Source organism: Actinia tenebrosa, unplaced genomic scaffold, assembly GCF_029948245.1.
Source record: "Actinia tenebrosa isolate PJP-AT-01 unplaced genomic scaffold, QUT_ActTen_1.0 PGA_scaffold16__25_contigs__length_10494907, whole genome shotgun sequence".
In the NCBI taxonomy this organism is placed as follows: domain Eukaryota; kingdom Metazoa; phylum Cnidaria; class Anthozoa; order Actiniaria; family Actiniidae; genus Actinia; species Actinia tenebrosa.
In genome coordinates, this window is record NW_028292576.1 from 8,979,272 (window position 1) to 9,000,965 (window position 21,694).

The 21,694-nt window shown below is 38.2% G+C and overlaps 3 protein-coding genes across 5 annotated transcripts in view; 1 reads left to right on the forward strand and 2 right to left on the reverse strand.

The window, feature by feature from the left end:
* The first annotated feature begins 111 nt into the window (after positions 1-111).
* LOC116289414 (lysophosphatidic acid receptor 1-A) lies at positions 112-6,264 on the forward strand. Of its 2 annotated transcripts, XM_031696330.2 has the most exons (5): positions 112-339; positions 622-739; positions 2,189-2,491; positions 3,372-3,708; positions 4,952-6,264. In XM_031696330.2, exons 3-5 carry the CDS (start codon positions 2,208-2,210, stop codon positions 5,432-5,434), a joined length of 1,104 nt encoding a protein of 367 aa, XP_031552190.1. In that variant the 5' UTR covers positions 112-339; positions 622-739; positions 2,189-2,207; the 3' UTR covers positions 5,435-6,264. The 2 variants fall into 2 exon arrangements, with proteins under 2 accessions (XP_031552190.1, XP_088887130.1); XM_089031004.1 differs by lacking the exon at positions 112-339 and having other exon boundaries at positions 557-739.
* Positions 6,265-6,618: 354 nt separating this feature from the next.
* On the reverse strand, positions 6,619-13,906 carry LOC116289415 (DNA damage-regulated autophagy modulator protein 1). Of its 2 annotated transcripts, none has more exons than XM_089031007.1 (8): positions 13,759-13,906; positions 12,840-13,104; positions 12,249-12,302; positions 11,658-11,725; positions 11,508-11,536; positions 9,658-9,850; positions 8,985-9,061; positions 6,619-6,865 (listed from the first exon to the last, which is right to left on the reverse strand). In XM_089031007.1, exons 2-8 carry the CDS (start codon positions 13,097-13,099, stop codon positions 6,707-6,709), a joined length of 840 nt encoding a protein of 279 aa, XP_088887133.1. In that variant the 5' UTR covers positions 13,100-13,104; positions 13,759-13,906; the 3' UTR covers positions 6,619-6,706. The 2 variants fall into 2 exon arrangements, with proteins under 2 accessions (XP_088887133.1, XP_088887131.1); XM_089031005.1 differs by having other exon boundaries at positions 11,391-11,536; positions 13,759-13,905.
* A 481-nt stretch (positions 13,907-14,387) lies between these two features.
* LOC116289449 (uncharacterized) overlaps positions 14,388-21,694 on the reverse strand; it is a 15,858-nt gene continuing 8,551 nt past the window's right edge. Inside the window, exons 15-22 of the mRNA XM_089031076.1 lie at positions 21,057-21,269; positions 20,877-20,989; positions 20,339-20,486; positions 18,743-20,008; positions 18,097-18,243; positions 17,078-17,368; positions 16,455-16,612; positions 14,388-16,051 (exon numbers count right to left, since the gene is read on the reverse strand). Coding sequence (XP_088887202.1) covers positions 15,806-16,051; positions 16,455-16,612; positions 17,078-17,368; positions 18,097-18,243; positions 18,743-20,008; positions 20,339-20,486; positions 20,877-20,989; positions 21,057-21,269 — 2,582 coding nt within the window. The 3' untranslated portion in view covers positions 14,388-15,805. The remainder of the gene's footprint in view (positions 16,052-16,454; positions 16,613-17,077; positions 17,369-18,096; positions 18,244-18,742; positions 20,009-20,338; positions 20,487-20,876; positions 20,990-21,056; positions 21,270-21,694) is intronic.

Below are 21,694 nucleotides of genomic sequence, written 5' to 3' on the forward strand. Positions count from 1 at the left end.
GCCTCCATTACTGGGATAAATACACGAGTTCTTCTGCAGCAAAAAGCAAATTAATGAAATTCGATTTCATAAATTTAATATAACAAGAATTTATTTTCGCAGAAAAATAGGTGAAAAATAATTGAGCTTGCGGATACCAAAAAGAAAGAAAACTTGTTGTTGACAAAAACGGATGCATTCAGCGGCAAAGCGGCAGCCGACATAATCCGGACCTAACTTTAACCGGATATCCGTTTTTCAAAATGAGTAAAAGTTCCGATGTTTCCAAGAAATTTTCAAGAATTTTTTCAAATCAGTGTCTCATGTTAGCAATTTGGAATGAATTGTCGGTTGTTTTGGGTGAGTTCTTGTTTATTAATTCTTTATCAAGGGTTTGGACTTTCTTCTTTCTTTCTTTCTTTCTTACTGATCTGTTACCAGTGTCTAGTCACGATTGCTTGATCACATGGCTCGTACAGCATGGCACTCTCGTGGCATTCATGGCATTCTCTTATAAACGTTGTCATTCTCTTATAAACGTTGTTAAACAATGTTCAATAAAATCGTAGCCAAGACGATTTGCCCTTTCATCGCGTGATTTTTCCACCCTTATACCAGCAATGATTGCGTGACTATTTTTAGAATCATTCAAACAGGAAGCAACAGACCGCAACAAGTCTGCAGGATCAAATCTCGTATGAAGTAAAGACGTTTCGGGATACACTGGAAAAGACACTCGCATATATATTGTATTGTTTTGGTAAGTAAACTCTGCGCTTTGATATGCTTGTATTCATGAATACTCAATAGAGAAAGTAGAAAAAAGCAAGGGGAAAAAGAGGGGGTTTGTACGAATTTCGGCACGACTATAAACGACAACTCAGTCACAAATAGAAAACAACATACACCGAATCGAAATATGGCGACCAATTTGAATAACTATTGTTATGCACTGACTAGCGACCGACTAGCCTCCTATACATGTGAAAATGCTTTTATGTTTCCACGTGAACACGAGGCTAGTCAGTCGCTAGTCAGCGCAGAACAATAGTTATTCAAATTGGTCGCCATATTTCGATTCGGTGTATAAATATGCAGAAATTGCTTTAGTACGGCTATTTTTTACGACGGCTAAATAGTCTCTCGACGTTGCGTTTTGTATTACAGACGTTTGTGGAAATAAATTTCGCTCAAAAAAGGATATAATTACCCCAGTTTCTATTACCCCAAGCGAGCTGCTTCTATATTTAGTGTTGTAGCTACTAACTCTATTTCAGTTATCTGTTCTTGAAGTACTTCAGTCTTAAATAATGAAAAAATACAGAAACTTTACATGAATTACATTAATTAATGTACATTAATTTTTAATATGGATATTCCAGCAAAAGGATCAAAATAACAAGTTAAGGACTAGCTTTTTCCGACAATATCTTTTATGTCCTGTTTATACAAACGCACTTAATTATAAGTTAATTATAAAGACTTGATCATAAAAACGTATGTTTCTAGTTTTAGAAAGCTATTTTTGAGAATAACTGATAACGTGCTGATATCAAGGCCTTCGTTATACAAGAATATATGTCTTTAAGTTTCGATTTTGAGAAGAGTTTTTGCCATAAATTACACATGCATATCGTATCATACATGATAAAACACCACAGGGAACCCAACAAGTAATTGCTGTCATGTAGCTTTGAAAACCATATGTTATCTTAGAAAGCAGACATTCAGCGGCAAATGAGGAATGAATGTATTAGATAAATTAGCTATTTTTCACCCCAGGACTGAAATTTGGAGGTCAATTCCACAGGAAGCCCAAACTGCTAAGTCTAGAAACAGAACTATATGCTTCAGGGCCCGGTTGTACGAAGCCTGGATAGCGCTATCCGGCGGATAAATCCTTAATCAGTGGATAAGTCGATGCTGTTATCCAATAAATTTCAAATTAATGAGACTCACAATGCCCTTTGGTCTTGGAATGCACTATTCAGTATGCAATATTCAGTATGCAGTATTCAGTATTCAACCTTTTCTGAAATAGCTGTATACACCCCTTGTACTGAGTCCCGAGAGTAATTGTTCTGGGGGACAAAACAATGTATTTTTTTGCATAAGAAAAGACGGCCTATTGTTTTGTTCCCCAGAACAATTCCTCTCGGGACTCAGTACAAGGGATTTATACTCATTCAGATTCTTTTTCTGATTTTAGACTTTTCAATATTTTGAGCATGAATTTCACAACTCCATCACCATCACCTACGACTGCTAGTGCGTGTGCAGTAGACATCCTGTCTAAACAAAAATCTGCACAGTATTTCATCATTCCATCTGGAATCATTGGTGCTTTGACTATGGCACTCAATCTTCTTGTGGTTGTTGCTGTTGCAAAGAACAAGAAGCTACACAAACCTGCTTTTTATTACGTGTCGTCTTTGGCAGTTGCTGACTTTATTGCTGGGTTTATGATTGCTTATGCGTTCTTTAGAGGGTTTTTCACTGGGACAACGACAAGGTTGGTTGTCTTTGTTGCATAAACATCTACCCATAAGAAACTGATGTGTGCTACATCTGGCATCCATCTGTCTATCCATCTATCTATGCATCCATCCATCCATGCATCCATCCATCTATCCATCCATCCATCTATCCATCCATCCATCCATCCATCCACCCATCCATCCCATCCATCCCATCCATCCCATCCCATCCCGTCCATGCATCCATCCATCCCATCCATCCATCCATCCATCCCATCCCATCCATGCATCCATCCCATCCATCCATCTATCCATCCATCCATCTATCCATCCATCCATCCATCCATCCACCCATCCATCCCATCCATCCCATCCATCCCATCCATCCCATCCATCCATCCATCCATCCACCCACCCATCCAACCATCCATCCATTCATCCCATCCATCCATCCATCCATCCACCCACCCACCCATCCATCCATCCATCCATCCATCCATCCATCCATCCATCCATCCATAATGATAATAATAATAAGACTTTATTTCAAGAGGGTTAAACACTAAACAGTTATAATAACTGATAAGCTTGTTGCCCTCGAAGCTAATAAAAATCTAACTATAAATAAATATATATATATATATATATATAACACTCAACGTTCCCATATTAGCAGACTAGTTCAACATATCAATTACACACATATAATCAAAAGCTTAGTAACTACATATTCAGAGTTCAATCGTAATCCTACGGAGTAGGTTGCTTAATGAAACATATTCAAGCACCAACTGTGTACAGCGACGAACCCAACAACATCATCACAATCAATTCATCAATTCATCCACCCATCCACCACCATTAACATTGATATCAATAAAATAGAAAATGTACTTCCTAATATCTTTCCTGTAGATTGGAACTCGAACTGAAGCAAGCTGTTTTCATCTTGAGTGTCAGTGCCTCCATACTGACACTTCTAGTCATATCCCTCAATCGGTATTTTGTCATCGTGCATCCATTTCATTACCGCTCAACTATGAACAACGCCATAGTCGTCATTGCTATAGTAATAACCTGGATTTACCCGATCGTTGGTGGTTTTCTTCCATTAGCTGGTTGGAATGATGCAAATTACGAATGTTCTGGAATCATTCCTGGACTTGCGAAGAGCTACGTGTTTGTGCTTAGCTTGCATGTTGTGGTGATCTTGATCGTCATTTTGGTCTTGTATCTGCGCATCTATTGTAAGGTAAGAAGGAATATTTGTGATGATGCATGGTGCTGATGATGATGAAGATGGTGATGTGAGTGGTGGTGGTGATGATGATCTGATGGGGTTGATGAAGGTGGTGATGATGATGATCTGATGGGGTTGATGAAGGTGGTGATGATGATAATCTGATGGGTTGGTGAAGGTGGTGATGATCTGATGGGGTTGGTAAAGGTGGTGATGATGATGATCTGATGGGGTTGATGAAGGTGGTGATGATGATAATCTGATGGGTTGGTAAAGGTGGTGATGATGGTGATGATCTGATGGGGTTGGTAAAGGTGGTGATGATCTGATGGGGTTGATGAAGGTGGTGATGATGATAATCTGATGAGTTGGTAAAGGTGGTGATGATGGTGATGATGGTGATGATCTGATGGGTTGGTAAAGGTGGTGATGATCTGATGGGGTTGGTGAAGGTGGTGATGATGATGATAATCTGATGGGTTGGTGAAGGTGGTGATGATGGTGATGATCTGATGGGGTTGCTAAAGGTGGTGATGATGATGATCTGATGGGGTTGATGAAGGTGGTGATGATGATAATCTGATGGGTTGGTGAAGGTGGTGATGATGATGATCTGATGGGGTTGATGAAGATGATTATGATGGTGATGATCTGATGGGGTTGATGAAGGTGGTGATGATGGTTATAACGATGATTTGATGGGGTTGATTAAGGTGATAAAGTTGGTAATGATGGAGTTGATCTGATGGGGATGATGAAAGTGGTGATGATGGTGATGACGATGATCTGATTGGATTGATGAAAGTGGTGATGATGGTGATGACGATGATCTGATGGGGTTGATGAAAGTGGTAAATTAAAGGTGGTGATAATGGTGATAAAGTTGATCGGATGGGATTGATGAAAGTGGTGATGATGATGATGATCTGATGATTAAAAGGATGGTGGTGGTGATGATCTTATGGCGGTGGTTGTGGCATAGATGATGGTGTTTATTATGATGATGATTGTAGTGATGATAGCTGACGTTATCGATGATGGTGATGTTGATGAGTAATGAATCATGTTAACAATAATCATAATAAGAGAGTATGTTGCATGATGGTGATAATGTCTATGAGATTAATGCATACATTTTGTGACTTCTTAGCTATAGCCATTTAAAAATTTACCAAACTTTTACATATATATTTTTTCATTAAAATATATTATATTATATTATATCTAATGATTATCTTGAATTATTTTCATTCAGGTGCGAGAAAGTGCAAACAGTTTTGTTGTTGGAGGTCGTTCTGCAGAACGCAAAGCACACATCAAGGTGGCAAAAACCCTCTTCATCGTCACAACTGCATTTGCAGTTTGTTGGTTACCCTACATGACCATCTGTATTCTCGATTTCGCTCACTCCATCAAACTAGAGAAGTACACTCCAGTCTTTGCAGTCCTGGCTGCTCTCAACTCTGGTCTCAACCCTTTGATTTATGCCTGGCGTGATGGGGAAATGAGAACGACGTTTAAAAGTATTCTTTGTCCTTCTGCTTGTTGCAATAGGCCACCGGCACATGATTCGGGGATGGAATCGTCTAACGCCAGTACACACTCGACGCTATTCACTATGTGCTACGGTGGATCGCCTGTGGGTGATGGCGCTGAGGGCCGCTATGAAGATATTGATGAAAATAAGAACCCGCCAAAAGACGACAAGTTAGAACGAAGGCCTCTCACTGGAGACTAGGATAAACCAGTGAAATAAAGCTGCACCTTGCAACACATCACAATACTCCAGTTTCGAGTTCCAAGTTACCGCTGTGTTTCTTGATCATAGGCTCATTTGCTCGGGTTTAGTCTCGACTTTGTGCAGAATAATTATGTGTCCTCAAGAAGGTCCGTGGAATTTCTAAGTGTTTGTATTGTTGAAGTAGTGCATTCTTTACTTTACCGTTGGTATGTGTAAATATTCAAACACTGATACGAAGCTAACCCTGAGTAAATGAGTCAGTAATCAAGGAACACAGCGGTATTTTGGAACTCGAAACTGGAGTATTCAGAAGCCCAAATTTATTTTCTCCAATAAAGACACAGAACCACGGACATTTAGTTTTATCGAAAAGTAAAGTCGTACATCAATATGAAGGAACCAGTAACTTTTAAAGGTAGGAAATGAATAGGACTACAATCGTCATTCATAGTGAGGACAGCAAATAGAAAAAAAATCTTTACGTCATAAGCTTGCCATGATGTAATTTGACATTGAATCAGATACACTTATTTCAATAAAGTTAGTCACCTGAAAAGCTACAAAGCTGAGACCGGCAAGGATCATGGGTAGATACATTTTACATGTTTCAACCGCTTGATAACTGTTGATGGACTTGAGATCTTTTACCAGTTACAGTCTCACCTCCTCTGAGTATCCTCAACTGCTGCAATTTGTGTCAAAAGCTTTGTTTGTTGGATATGAAATATTTCCCATGATTCTTGGCGATCACAGCTTTCTAGCTTTTTGGTGACTAACTTTATTGAAATAAGTATATAATGTACAAAACAACTCATTCATTTAAACAACTAAACGTATAAAAAGTTTTAGAACAAGATATTTAAATTTAAACTATAAAACTAGGACCGTGGGCAAACAAAAACAGTAGGGGGGGGGGGGGGGGGGGGGGGGGAGGTAAGATTGAAAAAAATATAAGAGACTAGCATTGGAAAAGGGAAAAAGTGTGTGTGGCGGGGGGAGGGGGGTATTATAGCTTCCCGTCTTTGCGGTCCTTGTAAAACGTTTGCTTTAACTTTAAGAAGCAAGATTTCTTATTTTCCAAAGAATAATTACCCGCTAAAATTAGCTTGCGTGATTATACACTATGATATGCGCATTAGCAATTTTAGAAAAGGCTATTATCATAATAAAACATCTTTGAACTGTTATTATCCCTTCTTGTTTCGCTTTTCCGGTTTTCAAGCCATCAAAATCGTAGTGTATGGCTTTCTACTCTTTTGGTGACCTTATCTATACCTCTTCCAGTGATGCTAAGTTGCTGTGTCTGTAACTAACTTTCATCTCTGTTACATGGCTATCGAGCTCTGAGATGTAGGTCAAGAAAAACGCGACCATGAGGAAAACCAAGGACCACTCACAAATAGCTGCGGTCACATGGAGTTCATATCCCTTAAAACACAAAGAATATCAGTTCAGTTGTAGTTGTATGGGTGCGGGAGGGTGGGTAGGTGGTGATAAAGGTGATAATCGTAATAATGGTGGGGTAGCCAGTGAATATAAGTGGAGGGTGATAGTTTTCGTGATGGTGGCTGGGGTAAACTGTGCGATGTTGATAATTGGTTGATTAGGGTGTTGGTGCAGGGGCGGCGGAAGCGGGGGGGCCGGGGGGTCACTGGCCCCCACCCCCCCACTAGATTTTTTGGGGGGGCCTGGCCCCCCCAGAATATAATGTCTCACACAAAAAAAAACCGAATGAGATTTGGTTATGATTACCATTATTTATTATTTTGATATTACATAATTTTCTGTATCTAAAAAAAATACGATATATCTAGCGACGACTTGCATCATTTTTGTGTCTCTCAGCACAATTGCAAGTGGTTTAATGCGCGCAAAATGTTACTGATTGAAATATCACACATACACGTTTGTAATCAAGCTAAACAGGGAGGGGGGGGGGGGTCATTTCAAGGTACCGTGAAATATTGGAGTGCCCCCCCCCCCCCCCAAAATTTTTCAGCTTCCGCCGCCCCTGTGGTGGATAGTTGGTGAGTGTTGGATAGTGATAGAGAGTGGTGATAATTAGTGTTTTATGGTAGTGAATAGTTGATGATGATGTCTGTAGCAAAGTGTAAGATAGAGAGTGGTGATAATTAGTGTTTTATGGTAGTGGATAGGTAATGATGATGTCTGTAGCAAACTGTAAGATAGAGAGTGGTGATAATTAGAGTTTTATAGTATTGGATAGTTGATGATGATGTCTGTATCAAAGTGTAAGATAGAGAGTGGTGATAATTAGTGTTTTATGGTAGTGGATAGGTAATGATGATGTCTGTTGCAAAGTGTAAGATAGAGAGTGGTGATAATTAGTGTTTTATGGTAGTGAATAGTTGATGATGATGTCTGTAGCAAAGTGTAAGATAGAGAGTGGTGATAATTAGTGTTTTGTGGTAGTGGATAGGTAATGATGATGTCTGTAGCAAACTGTAAGATAGAGAGTGGTGATAATTAGAGTTTTATAGTATTGGATAGTTGATGATGATGTCTGTATCAAAGTGTAAGATAGAGAGTGGTGATAATTAGTGTTTTATGGTAGTGGATAGGTAATGATGATGTCTGTTGCAAAGTGTAAGATAGAGAGTGGTGATAATTAGTGTTTTATGGTAGTGAATAGTTGATGATGATGTCTGTATGCAAAGTGTAAGATAGAGAGTGGTGATAATTAGTGTTTTATAGTAGTGGATAGTTGATGATGATGTCTGTAGCAAAGTGTAAGATAGAGAGTGGTGATAATTAGTGTTTTATAGTAGTGGATAGTTGATGATGATGTCTGTAGCAAAGTGTAAGATAGAGAGTGGTGATAATTAGAGTTTTTTTATGGTAGTGAATAGTTGATGATGATGTCTGTAGCAAAGTGTAAGATAGAGAGTGGTAATAATTAGTGTTTTATGGTAGTGGATAGGTAATGATGATGTCTGCTCCGCCTCGTTATTCAAACTCTCTTCTCAGTGTTCGGAAAACGGAGTAAAACATTCTTTCATGTGTTTGATCAAGAGAATATGAACTGAGAGAAGGAGTCCCCACTCCTCATCATGAGCACTCTCTGTTGCTATTCTTAGGATCTTTGATGCTATTTTTAGAATCTTGGATGCTATTTTTAGAATCTTGGATGCTATTTTTAGAATCTTAGATGCTATTTTTAGAATCTTAAATGCTATTTTTAGAATCTTAGATGCTATTTTTAGAATCTTAGATGCTATTTTTAGAATCTTAGATGCTATTTTTAGAATCTTAGATGCTATTTTTAAAATCATTTATTTGATCGTTTGTTTTTCTGCACGCGCGTACTGAGCGGGCTCTACCCTGTTTGCTCATGTTTTCTTAGTTCATCCAAAAACGTAAGCACAAAGCGTAGAGAGCACGCATTGCGCACATGTGCAGAAGAAAAAAAAAGATGGCAAATGTGAATCTAAAAATAGCAACAAACGGTGCCTCTGATGGTTACAAGCTTGAATAACAGAGATTCCTTCTCTTCATTCATTTTTTCTTGGTTTGATATATTACTTACCCCATCACCAGCTTTCCATTGTTTTTCATCTTTCCCCTTTTCCAAGAGTTTATACGCCAATTTGCCAGTTGTTGCAGCTTTCATAATGCGTTAAGGACTTTAAAGACTTTTAAGGATGGTGTAGAGGTAGTACTACATTTACGTATTAATTGTGGGACCCGCCCAAGATTACATTCACCTGGTCTCGGCATTACGTGTGCGGTTGGGGCCCTCAGGGTTTTACTTCCCTCCATAAAGCTTAATTCAAATTGGCCGTATGAGTTAGTCGTGCTCAGATTGGTCACGACTAACTTAACTCACAAATCAAACCCTGAAACAATCTATAGGCTGATCTAAGTCAGGACATGGCTAACTCACAGGTTAAAGCCTGAAACAACCTTCTGGGCTGATCTTAGTCAGGGCATGGCCAACTCACAGATTGAACCCTGAAACAACCTTCTGGGCTGATCTTAGTCAGGGCATGGCTAACTCACAGATTGAACCCTGAAACAACCTTCTGGGCTGATCTTAGTCAGGGCATGGCTAACTCACAGATTGAACCCTGAAACAACTTCTGGGCTGATCTAAGTCAGGGCACGGCAAACTTACACAGATCGAACACCGAACAAAGTAAATTCAAGTCATTAAACAACCTCTGGGTTAATGGTTGAAGGTAAGTAGTTAAAATCGATACCAACTATCAAACATATGGAAGCCAGAACAGCAAATACAGCACGTGCTACACTAATACACAACGTCACACGCCTCACTTGGTACTGGATCTTGAAACTCAGGACTGTCTCAATGATAAAGTAGAGACACAACAGCGAGAACGCAGATATGGAAGCAATAGAATGAACCTTGGCAATTCTCTTTTCATAAACATACTGCAAAAAAAAAAAAAAAAAAAAAAAAAAATCCATTAAAAATTTGTTTAGTGATTTTCGTACAAAAAAGTAAATTGCGTCCCAAAGTCATGATAGCCAATGGATGAATTTCACGCTGTATCAAAACATATCCATTATATTTAAAGAATACAAAATGGGTTCTTTAGGGCATCTTTGGGCAAAAAAGCATGGACTATAGCCCATGGTTTTGATCGATTTTGGCCCATTTTCACACCTTTTACAAAAATATGCATCATTTATGAAGGATGCAAAATAGGTCATTTTTGGCCATTTTCGGGCAAAAAGCATGGACTATAGCCCATGGTTTTGATCGATTTATGCCCATTTTCATACCTTTATGAAAAATATGCATTATTTATGAAGGATGCAAAATAGGTCATTTTTGGCCATTTTCGGGCAAAAAGCATGGACTATAGCCCATGGTTTTGATCGATTTTGGCCCATTTTCACACCTTTATGAAAAATATGCATTATTTATGAAGGATGCAAAATAGGTCATTTTTGGCCATTTTCGGGCAAAAAGCATGGACTATAGCGCATGGTTTTGATCGATTTTGGCCCATTTTCACACCTTTATGAAAAATATGCATTATTTATGAAGGATGCAAAATAGGTCATTTTTGGCCATTTTCGGGCAAAAAGCATGGACTATAGCGCATGGTTTTGATCGATTTTGGCCCATTTTCACACCTTTATGAAAAATATGCATTATTTATGAAGGATGCAAAATAGGTCATTTTTGGCCATTTTCGGGCAAAAAGCATGGACTATAGCCCATGGTTTTGATCGATTTTGGCCCATTTTCACACCTTTTGCAAAAATATGCATTATTTATGAAGGATGCAAAATAGGTCATTTTTGGCCATTTTCGGGCAAAAAGCATGGACTATAGCCCATGGTTTTGATCGATTTTGGGTCATTTTCACACCTTTTGCAAAAATATGCATTATTTATGAAGGATGCAAAATAGGTCATTTTTGGCCATTTTCGGGCAAAAAGCATGGACTATAGCCCATGGTTTTGATCGATTTATGCCCATTTTCATACCTTTATGAAAAATATGCATTATTTATGAAGGATGCAAAATAGGTCATTTTTGGCCATTTTTGGGCAAAAAGCATGGACTATAGCCCATGGTTTTGATCGATTTTGGCCCATTTTCACACCTTTATGAAAAATATGCATTATTTATGAAGGATGCAAAATAGGTCATTTTTGGCCATTTTCGGGCAAAAAGCATGGACTATAGCCCATGGTTTTGATCGATTTTGGCCCATTTTCACACCTTTATGAAAAATATGCATTATTTATGAAGGATGCAAAATAGGTCATTTTTGGCCATTTTCGGGCAAAAAGCATGGACTATAGCCCATGGTTTTGATCGATTTATGCCCATTTTCACACCTTTATGAAAAATATGCATTATTTATGAAGGATGCAAAATAGGTCATTTTTGGCCATTTTCGGGCAAAAAGCATGGACTATAGCCCATGGTTTTGATTGATGTAGATTCACTCACAGGAAATGTAGCACTGAGTAAGAATAGAAGGCTTCCTAGAAATCCTATCCAAGCACAGGTCTTATTGAGGATCAAGAGAATTACTAAATGAGGTCCTTTGTAGTTATCAGCGATTACCTTGAACTTGAAGTATATGATGAATGCCACTGGAAAGAGAAGAGAAATATGTCACTGCAAGAAATGTTTGGCTTTCTAAATTGATCTAGATTAATTAATAATTTATTGATGATTAATTATTATATTTGAAGTATTTTTAATTTGACATACCGTTGATGGCAACTAGGCTCATCATAAAGTCAAAGATGTACTCTTCAGGACTGTTGGATGCTAACCAACTTATGAGAAAATGAGATTAATCATTATAATGTGGATGATGATAATAATGGTGATAAACATGATGGCATTGATAAAGGGTGCCAATGGGGCTAGTAGGTATTTGACAATGGGCCACAAAAATATTAGTTAACTGAGAAATAACCTAATAACTGATATTTCATTATTTTGGTTAATATTATGATCAGCGCTCGTAAAAATTATTAACAGTTAACTGATATTGTGCCGAAAAGTAGTTGTTAACTGACAATTGGGTACTCCCATTGGCACCCTCTGATAATGTATGATGTTCATAATAATGATGACGATGACGATGATGATAGTACTAATAACAACATAGTATCTCAATCTCATAATATCTCAATGACCTTAAACAACAGCAACAAAACTAAAGAGAAAAGATTGTGAGATGGCGATGATGGCGATGATATCGATGATGATGATGATGATAGTGCTGATGTTGTTGTTGTTGATGATGATGATAACGACTGTAACGTCAACGATATTAACATTTACAACATTCACCTGACGTAGGGCAGAAATGGTGCCACGTGACCCAAGGAAACAGCAATGGCGTAACTGAAAACAAATGTATCTATTAAATTTACTTACTTGCAGCTCTCCTCACCAAGAGGCGATTAGAACTATCATCTGATTTAGTAACAACATTGTCTCGTATTTCTAACATTAATGGCCGGCGTTATGACAAACAAAATCCCCACCCCCCTCCCTCCCCTTCTAACCTCCCTCCCCTTCTCCCCTCCCTCCCTCCCTCCCTCCCCCCTCCCTCCCTCCCTCCCTCCCCTCCCTCCCCTCCCCCCGTTTCTCGCGTTTGGTAGGTAACGTTTCTTTCCGAAAAAAAAAGAGTTATGATGTTCTTCCCATCTGTCTTTGATCTAAGTTGTTGTTTTGTTTGTTCGTATAATAACCACTGTTTTGATCTTCACCCGTAGGGGAGGAGAGGGTAGGGTTGGGTTTTGCGACCTCTCCTCACACGAAGTTTAGGCTCAGGTCAAACCTAGTCAAACCTAATTAAAACAATGGATAACAAGGCGATCTTCTTTGATTTCATTAGGTTCGGCTCATGTGAAGTCCGACGTTTGACCTTGGTCTTACTTGATAATAAGAGCCAATAGAATCAACACAGCGAACGTGATTGGCAGAGCTGGGATCCCAAACAGGAAATATTCTGAAGTCAAACACTTCCAGCAGCAAATCTTCTGATGAACACCAACTCTTCTTTCAAGAGAGACCCTTGGCACAACATCACTGGTTTCCTCTGGGCTACCTCGATTCTTGTCCCTTGGTTCGTCGGCACTGGCCTGGGTATTCTGGTTTTCTTCACCGACGGTTATTGCTTGATATTCGACTTCCATTTTGGCTACCATTCAGAACAAACAAACAATAAAGCAACGGACACAGATAGACTTCGAGACAGGTAGAAACAGACACTGACAGACAGAAAAACAGAGAGAGACACACCGACAGAAAGACAGACAAAAAAAAAGTAAACAAAATTCTTCTCCACGACACAGGAAGCCCAACACATTATTCTTTGAAATAACTAAACGATTAATTCGGGTCATAATTTTGACTACATATTATCACCATTAAATCGTCTTACTATAACAAGCATACCAATACCATAATTTAACCAACTTGCTACGATTAAAGAACAATCTGGGTTATAAATATTACAGACCTGTAAAAATACATTCAAATGTAAAAGGATGTACGACTCTACCAAAACGTGTTCTAATGTTAAAGATACTTTAGAATAGACTATATTAAAACATGCTGGCGAAAAGACGAGGTTTTAGGAAAATAGCAAATTGACTAGCAGTTAAAATTTGTTGTGGAAAACTAGAGTTCTTCATGCTTGGCAAAATCATGAGTAGATAAATATACAGACATCAGGCATTGATAACTAGTGTTTATAAGCTGATAGAGAGATGAATTATGATCAGTGATCCAATACAATGCTAGCTATAGAGATGGCTGCAAGTATGGCACAGAATTAATCAAAACAACTTACCTTCGAACAGTCGCGTTGAGATAAGGAAATTTAGAGTTTAGTTTGGTTTCAGTTTAGAGATCCTTTTATCCTCGTGCATGTGGCTGACCTTGATCATTGACTCATTTCCGACAGACACAATAAACCAAGGAGCGGAAACATTGCGTGACGTTATTGATGGGTTAATCCGCTATGGTCATGGGATCATCACATTTGTAGGAGAGGAGACGATTAGGAAAAGAGAATAGTTAGGGTAAGAGGAGAAATAAGATAAGAATAAAGAGAACCAAGAAAGAAGAGAAGAAGAAGAAAAGGAGGAGGAGGAGGAGGAGAAGAAGAAGAAGAAGGAGGAGGAGAAGGAGAAGGAGAAGGAGAAGGAGAAGGAGAAGGAGAAGGAGAAGGAGAAGGAGAAGGAGAAGGAGAAGGAGAAGGAGAAGGAGAAGGAGAAGGAGAAGGAGAAGGAGAAGGAGAAGGAGAAGGAGAGGAGAAGAAGAAGAAGAAGAAGAAGAAGAAGAAGAAGAAGAAGAAAAGGATATGGAGGAGAAGAGAAGAAGGAGAAAAAGGATTATAACAATAGCAAGAGATGAAGGATAGAGGGAAAGGGAAAGCCAAACCGCCAAAGCCATGACAATAGCTATTTACTATTTCCTCGTTAATTTCCTTTAATATACAATACAAATTCGAGAAATTAAACAATTTACATCAGGAGTGCTGTACATAGACTTAACCTACATCTATCTACATCTTAACTACGACATATCCAGGAAATACCACATCAGGATTACTGATTTTCTTAATCAATAGACCTCTTTACCTTGAGCGTAATGATTTGCCCATTTCAGACCACGTGTTATTCTCTAGAGTATCATTTCTTTGTTTAACTGTTGAGCAGGATACGACAAAACAACACGCCCAAGGTAAACAAGTCTATTTTTACCCAATAAATACCAAACCCTTATTGGGGGTCAAGACAATAGTCACGGCAATGAAAAATATTAACATCAAAAAGATCGCAATCCTGTTTTCATTTTTGTACCCATTCTTGGGGGAAATTTGTTAAAGGAGTCTATTGACTATTTTCCATTTCTTATTCTACAAAAAAAAAAAAAACATCGAATAAAGGCTGCAGGGTGCAGCTTTTAATACTTTTGTGAAACATCTTGCATCGTTTGTGTTTCACCAGTCAATAGTTGAATGGAATTTGATCTTTGGTAACGGTTATCATTATACATACTAGTTCCTGGATGTTCCTTCCTGATATATTTTAATATCAAAATGTTTAAAGTTTAAAAGCAAATTGACCTCTTCGGCTTGGGGTAATGTTTCCCATTTCAGACCACGTGTCATTCCCTTGAGAATAAGATTCTTTGTTTGAGCTGTATCCATATTCAAGTGTCTTCTCATGCGCAAACCTTAAACAAAGAAATGATACTCTAGGGAATGACATGTGGTCTGAAATGGGAAAACATTACGTCAGAGCCGAAGAGGTCTATTGCAATGCTCTCATTTTGTGACACAAAGTAAAGAACCATCTGAAGGTAGTTGCTTCTCCTAACAGCAAAAATCAACTTTACTTTGTAGTTGGAGAATTGCTACTTCTGCAGAAAACATTTCTCTGAAAGTCAACTATTTTTGGAAAGTTTTCTTTCAGATCGTACCACCAAAACTTTGTCAATCCTTAAGTAAAACTCGCAAATGTTCAATGCTGTAACAATGTTAGTACTGATATCTGATCCCTTGTAAAATAAAACCTATATAATCCTTAAATGCGTAATGCTTTCCATGGCAACCGCAACGTGCTGTCTCTTTCACTTTGTTGTCCATTAATGTACGTAAAACACTGAAGTTTGTTTAGACTGTCATTAATGACATTCCTGGTCGTTCGCTTGTTGATTTAAATAATCTTAAAAAAATCCTTCATCAAGTCTTTACTTTACATTTTTTTCAAAGGAAGAAAAAAGTGACCTCTTGTATCTTTGTATCAAATTTTTTCACGCGGTGAAGAAAATAACTCTCATCCTATTTTAGGAATCGTCATCTATCGACATCATAGTTCATCAGCATTTATCTACGTCCCGTTTAATTGCGGTTGGAAGTAGTTTTTCTTTTTCTTTTTCTTTGGGCATTTTATGCTGAGAAGATCTTGTATTTGTTCAGGGGTGATTTCGTAGTCGTATATGAAAAAATCATCTAGTTTTGCGCGGATAAATCGTCCATCAAAGTCAAAGCTACCGATCGATGCTCGGTATCCCCAGTCATCGTCTAGTAGACCGTCACCTGATGATGAACCGTGGACCTTACCATCGATGTATACCTGGTGAAATAGTATATGTCAGTGTGCGAATATGGATTGGCGATTGATTGATGGATGGTTGGCTGGATGGATGGATAGATAGATAGATGGATGAATAGGTGGATGGATGGAGGGATGGAGGGATCGGATGGATGGATGGATGGGTAGATGGATGGATAGATGGATGATGAATTGAATGGTTAAATCATCAAGTAAGTATAATAGATAAGAAAATGAATGGATGGATGCAATGATATATGAGTGGATGAATGATGGACGGATGGAATAGCTAAGATGAGACAATTGGGTGGAAAAATGGAAGGAATGGATGGCTGGGATGAATGATTCAAATAGAATCAAGGCTACCAATTTCATTTAAAACTCTATGATGTTCTTATTAACGAAAGCCAGTTTCGTTCATTACCTTAGCCTTCTTGGTGTTTGATGAATACGTGCCAACCACGTGGTACCAGGTATTTGGGTGGATTACGTTACCAGTGACAACACTAAAGACAGGATTGTGTGACGCACTGCGATGAAACCAGCGCACTTTACCATCATCGACTTCAAAGTGGTAACCACCTTAAATAATGCAATCAATACTTTTAATACACATGCGCAAAAAAAACTTTGTTTTTTGTAGACCCCATATACTGGTTCAGACCATGAGTTATTCTCTCGAGTACAACTTCATTTTTGCCGTTTGTGCTTTAGAAGATACTATGATATAGTTGTGACCTGAGTTATAAGCATGATGCATGATGGTCTAGCTTGGGTACAAACAGTACTGTACACAGCATGGTAAAGATCAGAATAAGAATACCCTAATTCCAGAAAATCCGATACCAAATCAAAAAAAAAGTGCATGCGGGTCTAACTTGGGTACCGTATATAACATTAATACCCTCATAACCAGGACCCTCTCACTCCTACTGGGTGAAATGGCCCTGGGAATAAGATTTTCGCAAGATAAACCTCAGAACTTGAATGCACAAATTTCCAGGTTCCGATCCTTAGACACCACGAGAATGACAATATTCTACTAACCAATAATCTGCCCAACGTTGACCATTTTCGAGGTACTGAATATCGAATGACTCCCTTGTGTCGACCCTTGTAAGTTTACCCAGCATGCAATAGAAACCCCATGTTTGGGCTTCTTTCTAAACGTGAAGTCTTCCAACAGAAGGTTGCCATGGTAACCAAGGTCGGCATGGTGACCGCAAAGGCTCTTGTAAGGGACGATGTGAGTCTCTTTATCCATGAAGGCGTTGTTGCCTTTTCCTGATTGGTCGATGACCACGTGACCATCAACTTTCTCGAAATCCAAGTTCAAAACTTTAAACAAAAGAGAAGAAAATGTATTCTTACATTTAATTATTACATAGAATAATGAAATAGTTCTGGTGGCTACCTTTTTGTAAATGTTTCGAACCTTCATTTATAAATAGCCGCAGATAATAACTACCAAATAATAACTTTAAAAAACACTACACGATAGGGTAGATAAATTAGGAGAATTAGTATATGTAATAGGACTCCATGCTGTCCAATTAAGAAATAATTGGACGAGGAAAATTCCGAGGACTGACAAAATTGGATGAGGCCGTAGGCAGAGTCCAATTTTGCAGTCAGGGGAATTTTTCGAGTCAAATTATTTCTTGATTGGGGAGCATGAAATCGCATTACCTATTAATTATATAGCTGCCTAATTAATCCCATATCAACAATACCTGTCTAATTAAGAAAATAATTGGACAGTTACCTATATGGGATTAATGAGAAGCTGTATTATTGCAATAGTTATTTTTATTCAGGCCCTTTCTAGATCGAATTAAAGTAATTTAGAAGTTGAAATTTTAAAGATGATAATCTTGAGGGAAGCATGGGTGCAGTAGGCGTGACACTACTCGCTTCTCACTCGCTTCTGACTCAGTGTCGTATGTGACTAGAGTTGCTCGTTGGTTCTCTCCTGTGCATCGAGGGATTTACTCCAATAGGGTTCTCTGGTTTTCTTCCCTCCGCAAAAATGATCTAGCTCTATTTGAAGCACGATAGACTCCTACCTGGACAGTCTGGGTTTTTACATGATATAGTAGCGACTTCTTTCCCAGCCTTGGGGCACTCGATGCCATCACATGATCTTGTTCTTGTTCTTATTCCTGTACCACAAGTGACGCTACATCTAGTGTATGATGACCACTCTGTTGATTCTGTACATAGTCAAAACATTATAGCTATCATACATATTTTTTTCTATGTAAGCATTTGTTATTCTCCTTTGTTGCTCGGAGACTGTGGGTACGTTTGGATAGACAGAAATAGCTGATGCGACTTCCAAGCAAAAACATCTAAAATTAGTTAGCAAAGAAAAAAAAAAGAAAAAAGAAATCGAGGAAAGAAAAAAAAAAAAGAAATGAAAAAAAAAAAAAAATCAAATTAATGAAAAAAAAACCACAAAAAAAACCACAAAAAAAAAAAAAACAAAAAAAAAAAAAACAACAAAAAAAAACAACGAAAAAACAACAACAACAAAAAAAAAAAAAAAAAAAAAAAAAAAAAAAAAAAAAAAAAAACAAAAAAAAAAAAAAAAAAAAAAAAAAAAAAAACAAAGAAAAAAGAAACAAGACAACTTGATATCAGTCACCTGCATCCAACACTCCCCACCGGGGTTGGAGCAAGTGAAGGTTTTACTTTAACAATCTCACGCACCTTTACAAGGAGGATTGAAGCAGGGAAGGATCTGTATCTCTGATCCATCAGCCAAACACTCCATTGCATTACATCTCCGGTATCTCTCCTTGACTCCCTTTCCACAGCTAGCAGTACAAGGACCAAAAGCTGACCAGTTATAATCGAGGTATCTATCAACCTTAGTGTTCTTCGACGCTTCTTCCTCTTTTGAAACCTCCTTTGATAAGCGTTCATCCAGAAAATGATGAAGATCAGAATCTTTAAACTTTTCTCTCAAGCTCAAGGTTATTGAATTTTGGGTTGAGCTTGCATTTTGTAGTAAAACTAATTTTGGTTCTCTAACCAATGAATAGTTCTTTATCAACGCAATTTTTGTTTGTACTCTTTTTAAAGCCTTTAAAGTCGGCTTTGGAACAACTTTCAATTGAGGTAAAAAATACTGGTTTCTGACAGGACTCCCAGGCTTAATTCGTGGAGTTTCTGCAGCATTTATATTACCAGCAAGAACCCTCGTCTTCCCAGTGTATGAAGATGGATTATAAGAACGCGATGGTCCAGATTGTAGCACCTTTGCACCTGATGAAAACCTTTGACCCCCAATAAATGTTCCTGTCGTAAGTCTTTGATTATCAAATGTTCTTGAGTTGCTTTTTAAAGCACCTACGGACGGCATTACTATCGCCTGTGCTCCAAGACCATTAGGATACTTTACTAAGGATTTATAAGGTTGAATCCTAGGAATTAGTCTATTGCCATAATGAAAATTGGAAAGTCTTTGGTTCGTATACAAATTACTTGGAATATACTGGTTAAATACTTTTTGTTGATGGCCGAAGTAGAACTCAGATAGTCTATTATGTGAAGGTTTAGAAAGAAAGATACGATTTTGTATACGGCTTGGTACATGGGGTAATGTGTGCGAAGCAATGACGTATCTTGAATTTCCTGTTTTCGCAGCAGTCGACTGAACACTCGTTTTTCCCGCCAAAACGTTTTTCGGGCTTGGTGCCATGAGATGATTTTGAGCTTGAATTTGAACTTGGTTTTGCGCATGCGTATTGGTCTTCTTTGCTGTTGGTAGTACTTTGTTGTCATGTGGTGCGGCCGCGAGGTGTCCATAGTCGCCCTTGATATTTGTAAGATGACCAGAATTGTGTTCTTTGATTGTATTAATTTTTTGTGTTGGCTTGGCTTCGACTGGTTTTTGTGGCTGTCTGATGTCGCCCTTTTTCGTCTGTTGGTTATTTTTAGCACTCAAGAGTGGTTGATGCTGCACCACGTTTGCTGAAAGGTAAAACAATCCCCTGTCTTACTTGATCAGATTTAATATGGTGGAAGAGAATTACATTTGTCATCCAATATGGCGGAGGATGATCAAATTTGTCATCCATTATGACGGAGGAATGATCAAACTTGTCATCCAATATGGAGGACAAGGATGAAATTGGCCATCCATCATGGCGGAGAAGAATTAAACTTGTCATCCAATATGGCGGAGGATGATTACATTTGTCATCCAATAAGGCGGTGGATGATTAAATTTGTCTATAATCGATGTAGATTTCCATAGAAAATCACTAACAAAACCAAAAAATTTAATTCATATTAACTTACACGAGTGATCGCATCCAAAGACTTCTGCCCTCATGCAAATGAGCCCGCCATGCCATTTCAGCGGGTGTAAACGTACATAGCGAGCTGTGATAGGATGCTTGAGGTGACGGATCGATAATGTGTCTTTATCATCGTTACCAGTAAAAATCTACGAAAAAGGAAAGAATTAGTTATTTCAGTAGAGAACGATACTAGAAGGTGATGCTGAGTATCAGCAGTCTGCGGCCTAAACTTTGCTGTCATTTTTGTGGGGGGGGATGCGCACTTCGCCCGGACCTTAGAGCCCGTTAATCTGCCCATCATCACGCTTGTTTGCTTTTTTTTTGTTACAACTCAAGCGTGATAAAGTCTCCAAATAAAAATAAAATAAATCAACTACAAACTCAATCCTCCCCCCCCTAAAATAACAATTTACAAATTCCAAAATTTATCGGCTTTTGTTGACGCCTTTTTTTAAGTGGAAGAGGAAGACGACTAGGATTGAAATGGCATTTACAGGAAAGTATGCATAGTTCAGTAGGGCCACGTAGTTTTATACCTTTAGTTGATAATTCTCGGTGTAGTTATTCCATGTGATACCGTTGATGCTGTATGATACGCGATACTTGGACACCCAATAATCATCAGTTATTCGTCCTTGTGTACCTAAACCTGTAAAGAGTAAAGAAATTCCGTGAGTCAAAAAACCTACAACAGAGTTTCAATTCAAGCTACGTACCTGTGACTTTAACCGGTTTTTTCACATCTATCTGTACATACTGCCTGGTGTCAGGTTTTTCAGCGCACCAGATTCCTCCAGGTACAATTTCTTCTCTTTTGGATGCGATCACGTGACCTCTACCATCCGCGTGGTTGTGTTCATAGCCCGAGGTATTGGAAACAAGGGGCTCTTCTGGTGTACCATATGAAGTACCCATCGACGCGAAACAATCTGATTGGTAGATACGAAGAGATTACTAAAGAGTCCCAAATGACAAACATCTAATAATAATAATAATAATAATAATAAATAGAGGATATTACATGGGCGCGCGGAGATACGAAATTTATCTTCAAGTGTTGAAAAGATCTCTCACAAGTGAGCGCAGCGAACGAGTGAGAGATTTTCAACACGAGAAGATAAATTGCGTATCTCCAAGCGCCCATGTAATATTCTGTTTATTATATAATTATAAATGAAGTATGTTTTGGCTTTTTCAGGCAATTCTTTCCGTGTATTTTTGAATAGCCATCGCAATGGTGTTATTTTCACACGTGAAAATAACATGTTATTTTCACGTGTGAAGATATCAATTTTTCGAAATAGAGAAAAGTAGATATTTCATTGGTAATTATATAATAATATAACTTTATTTT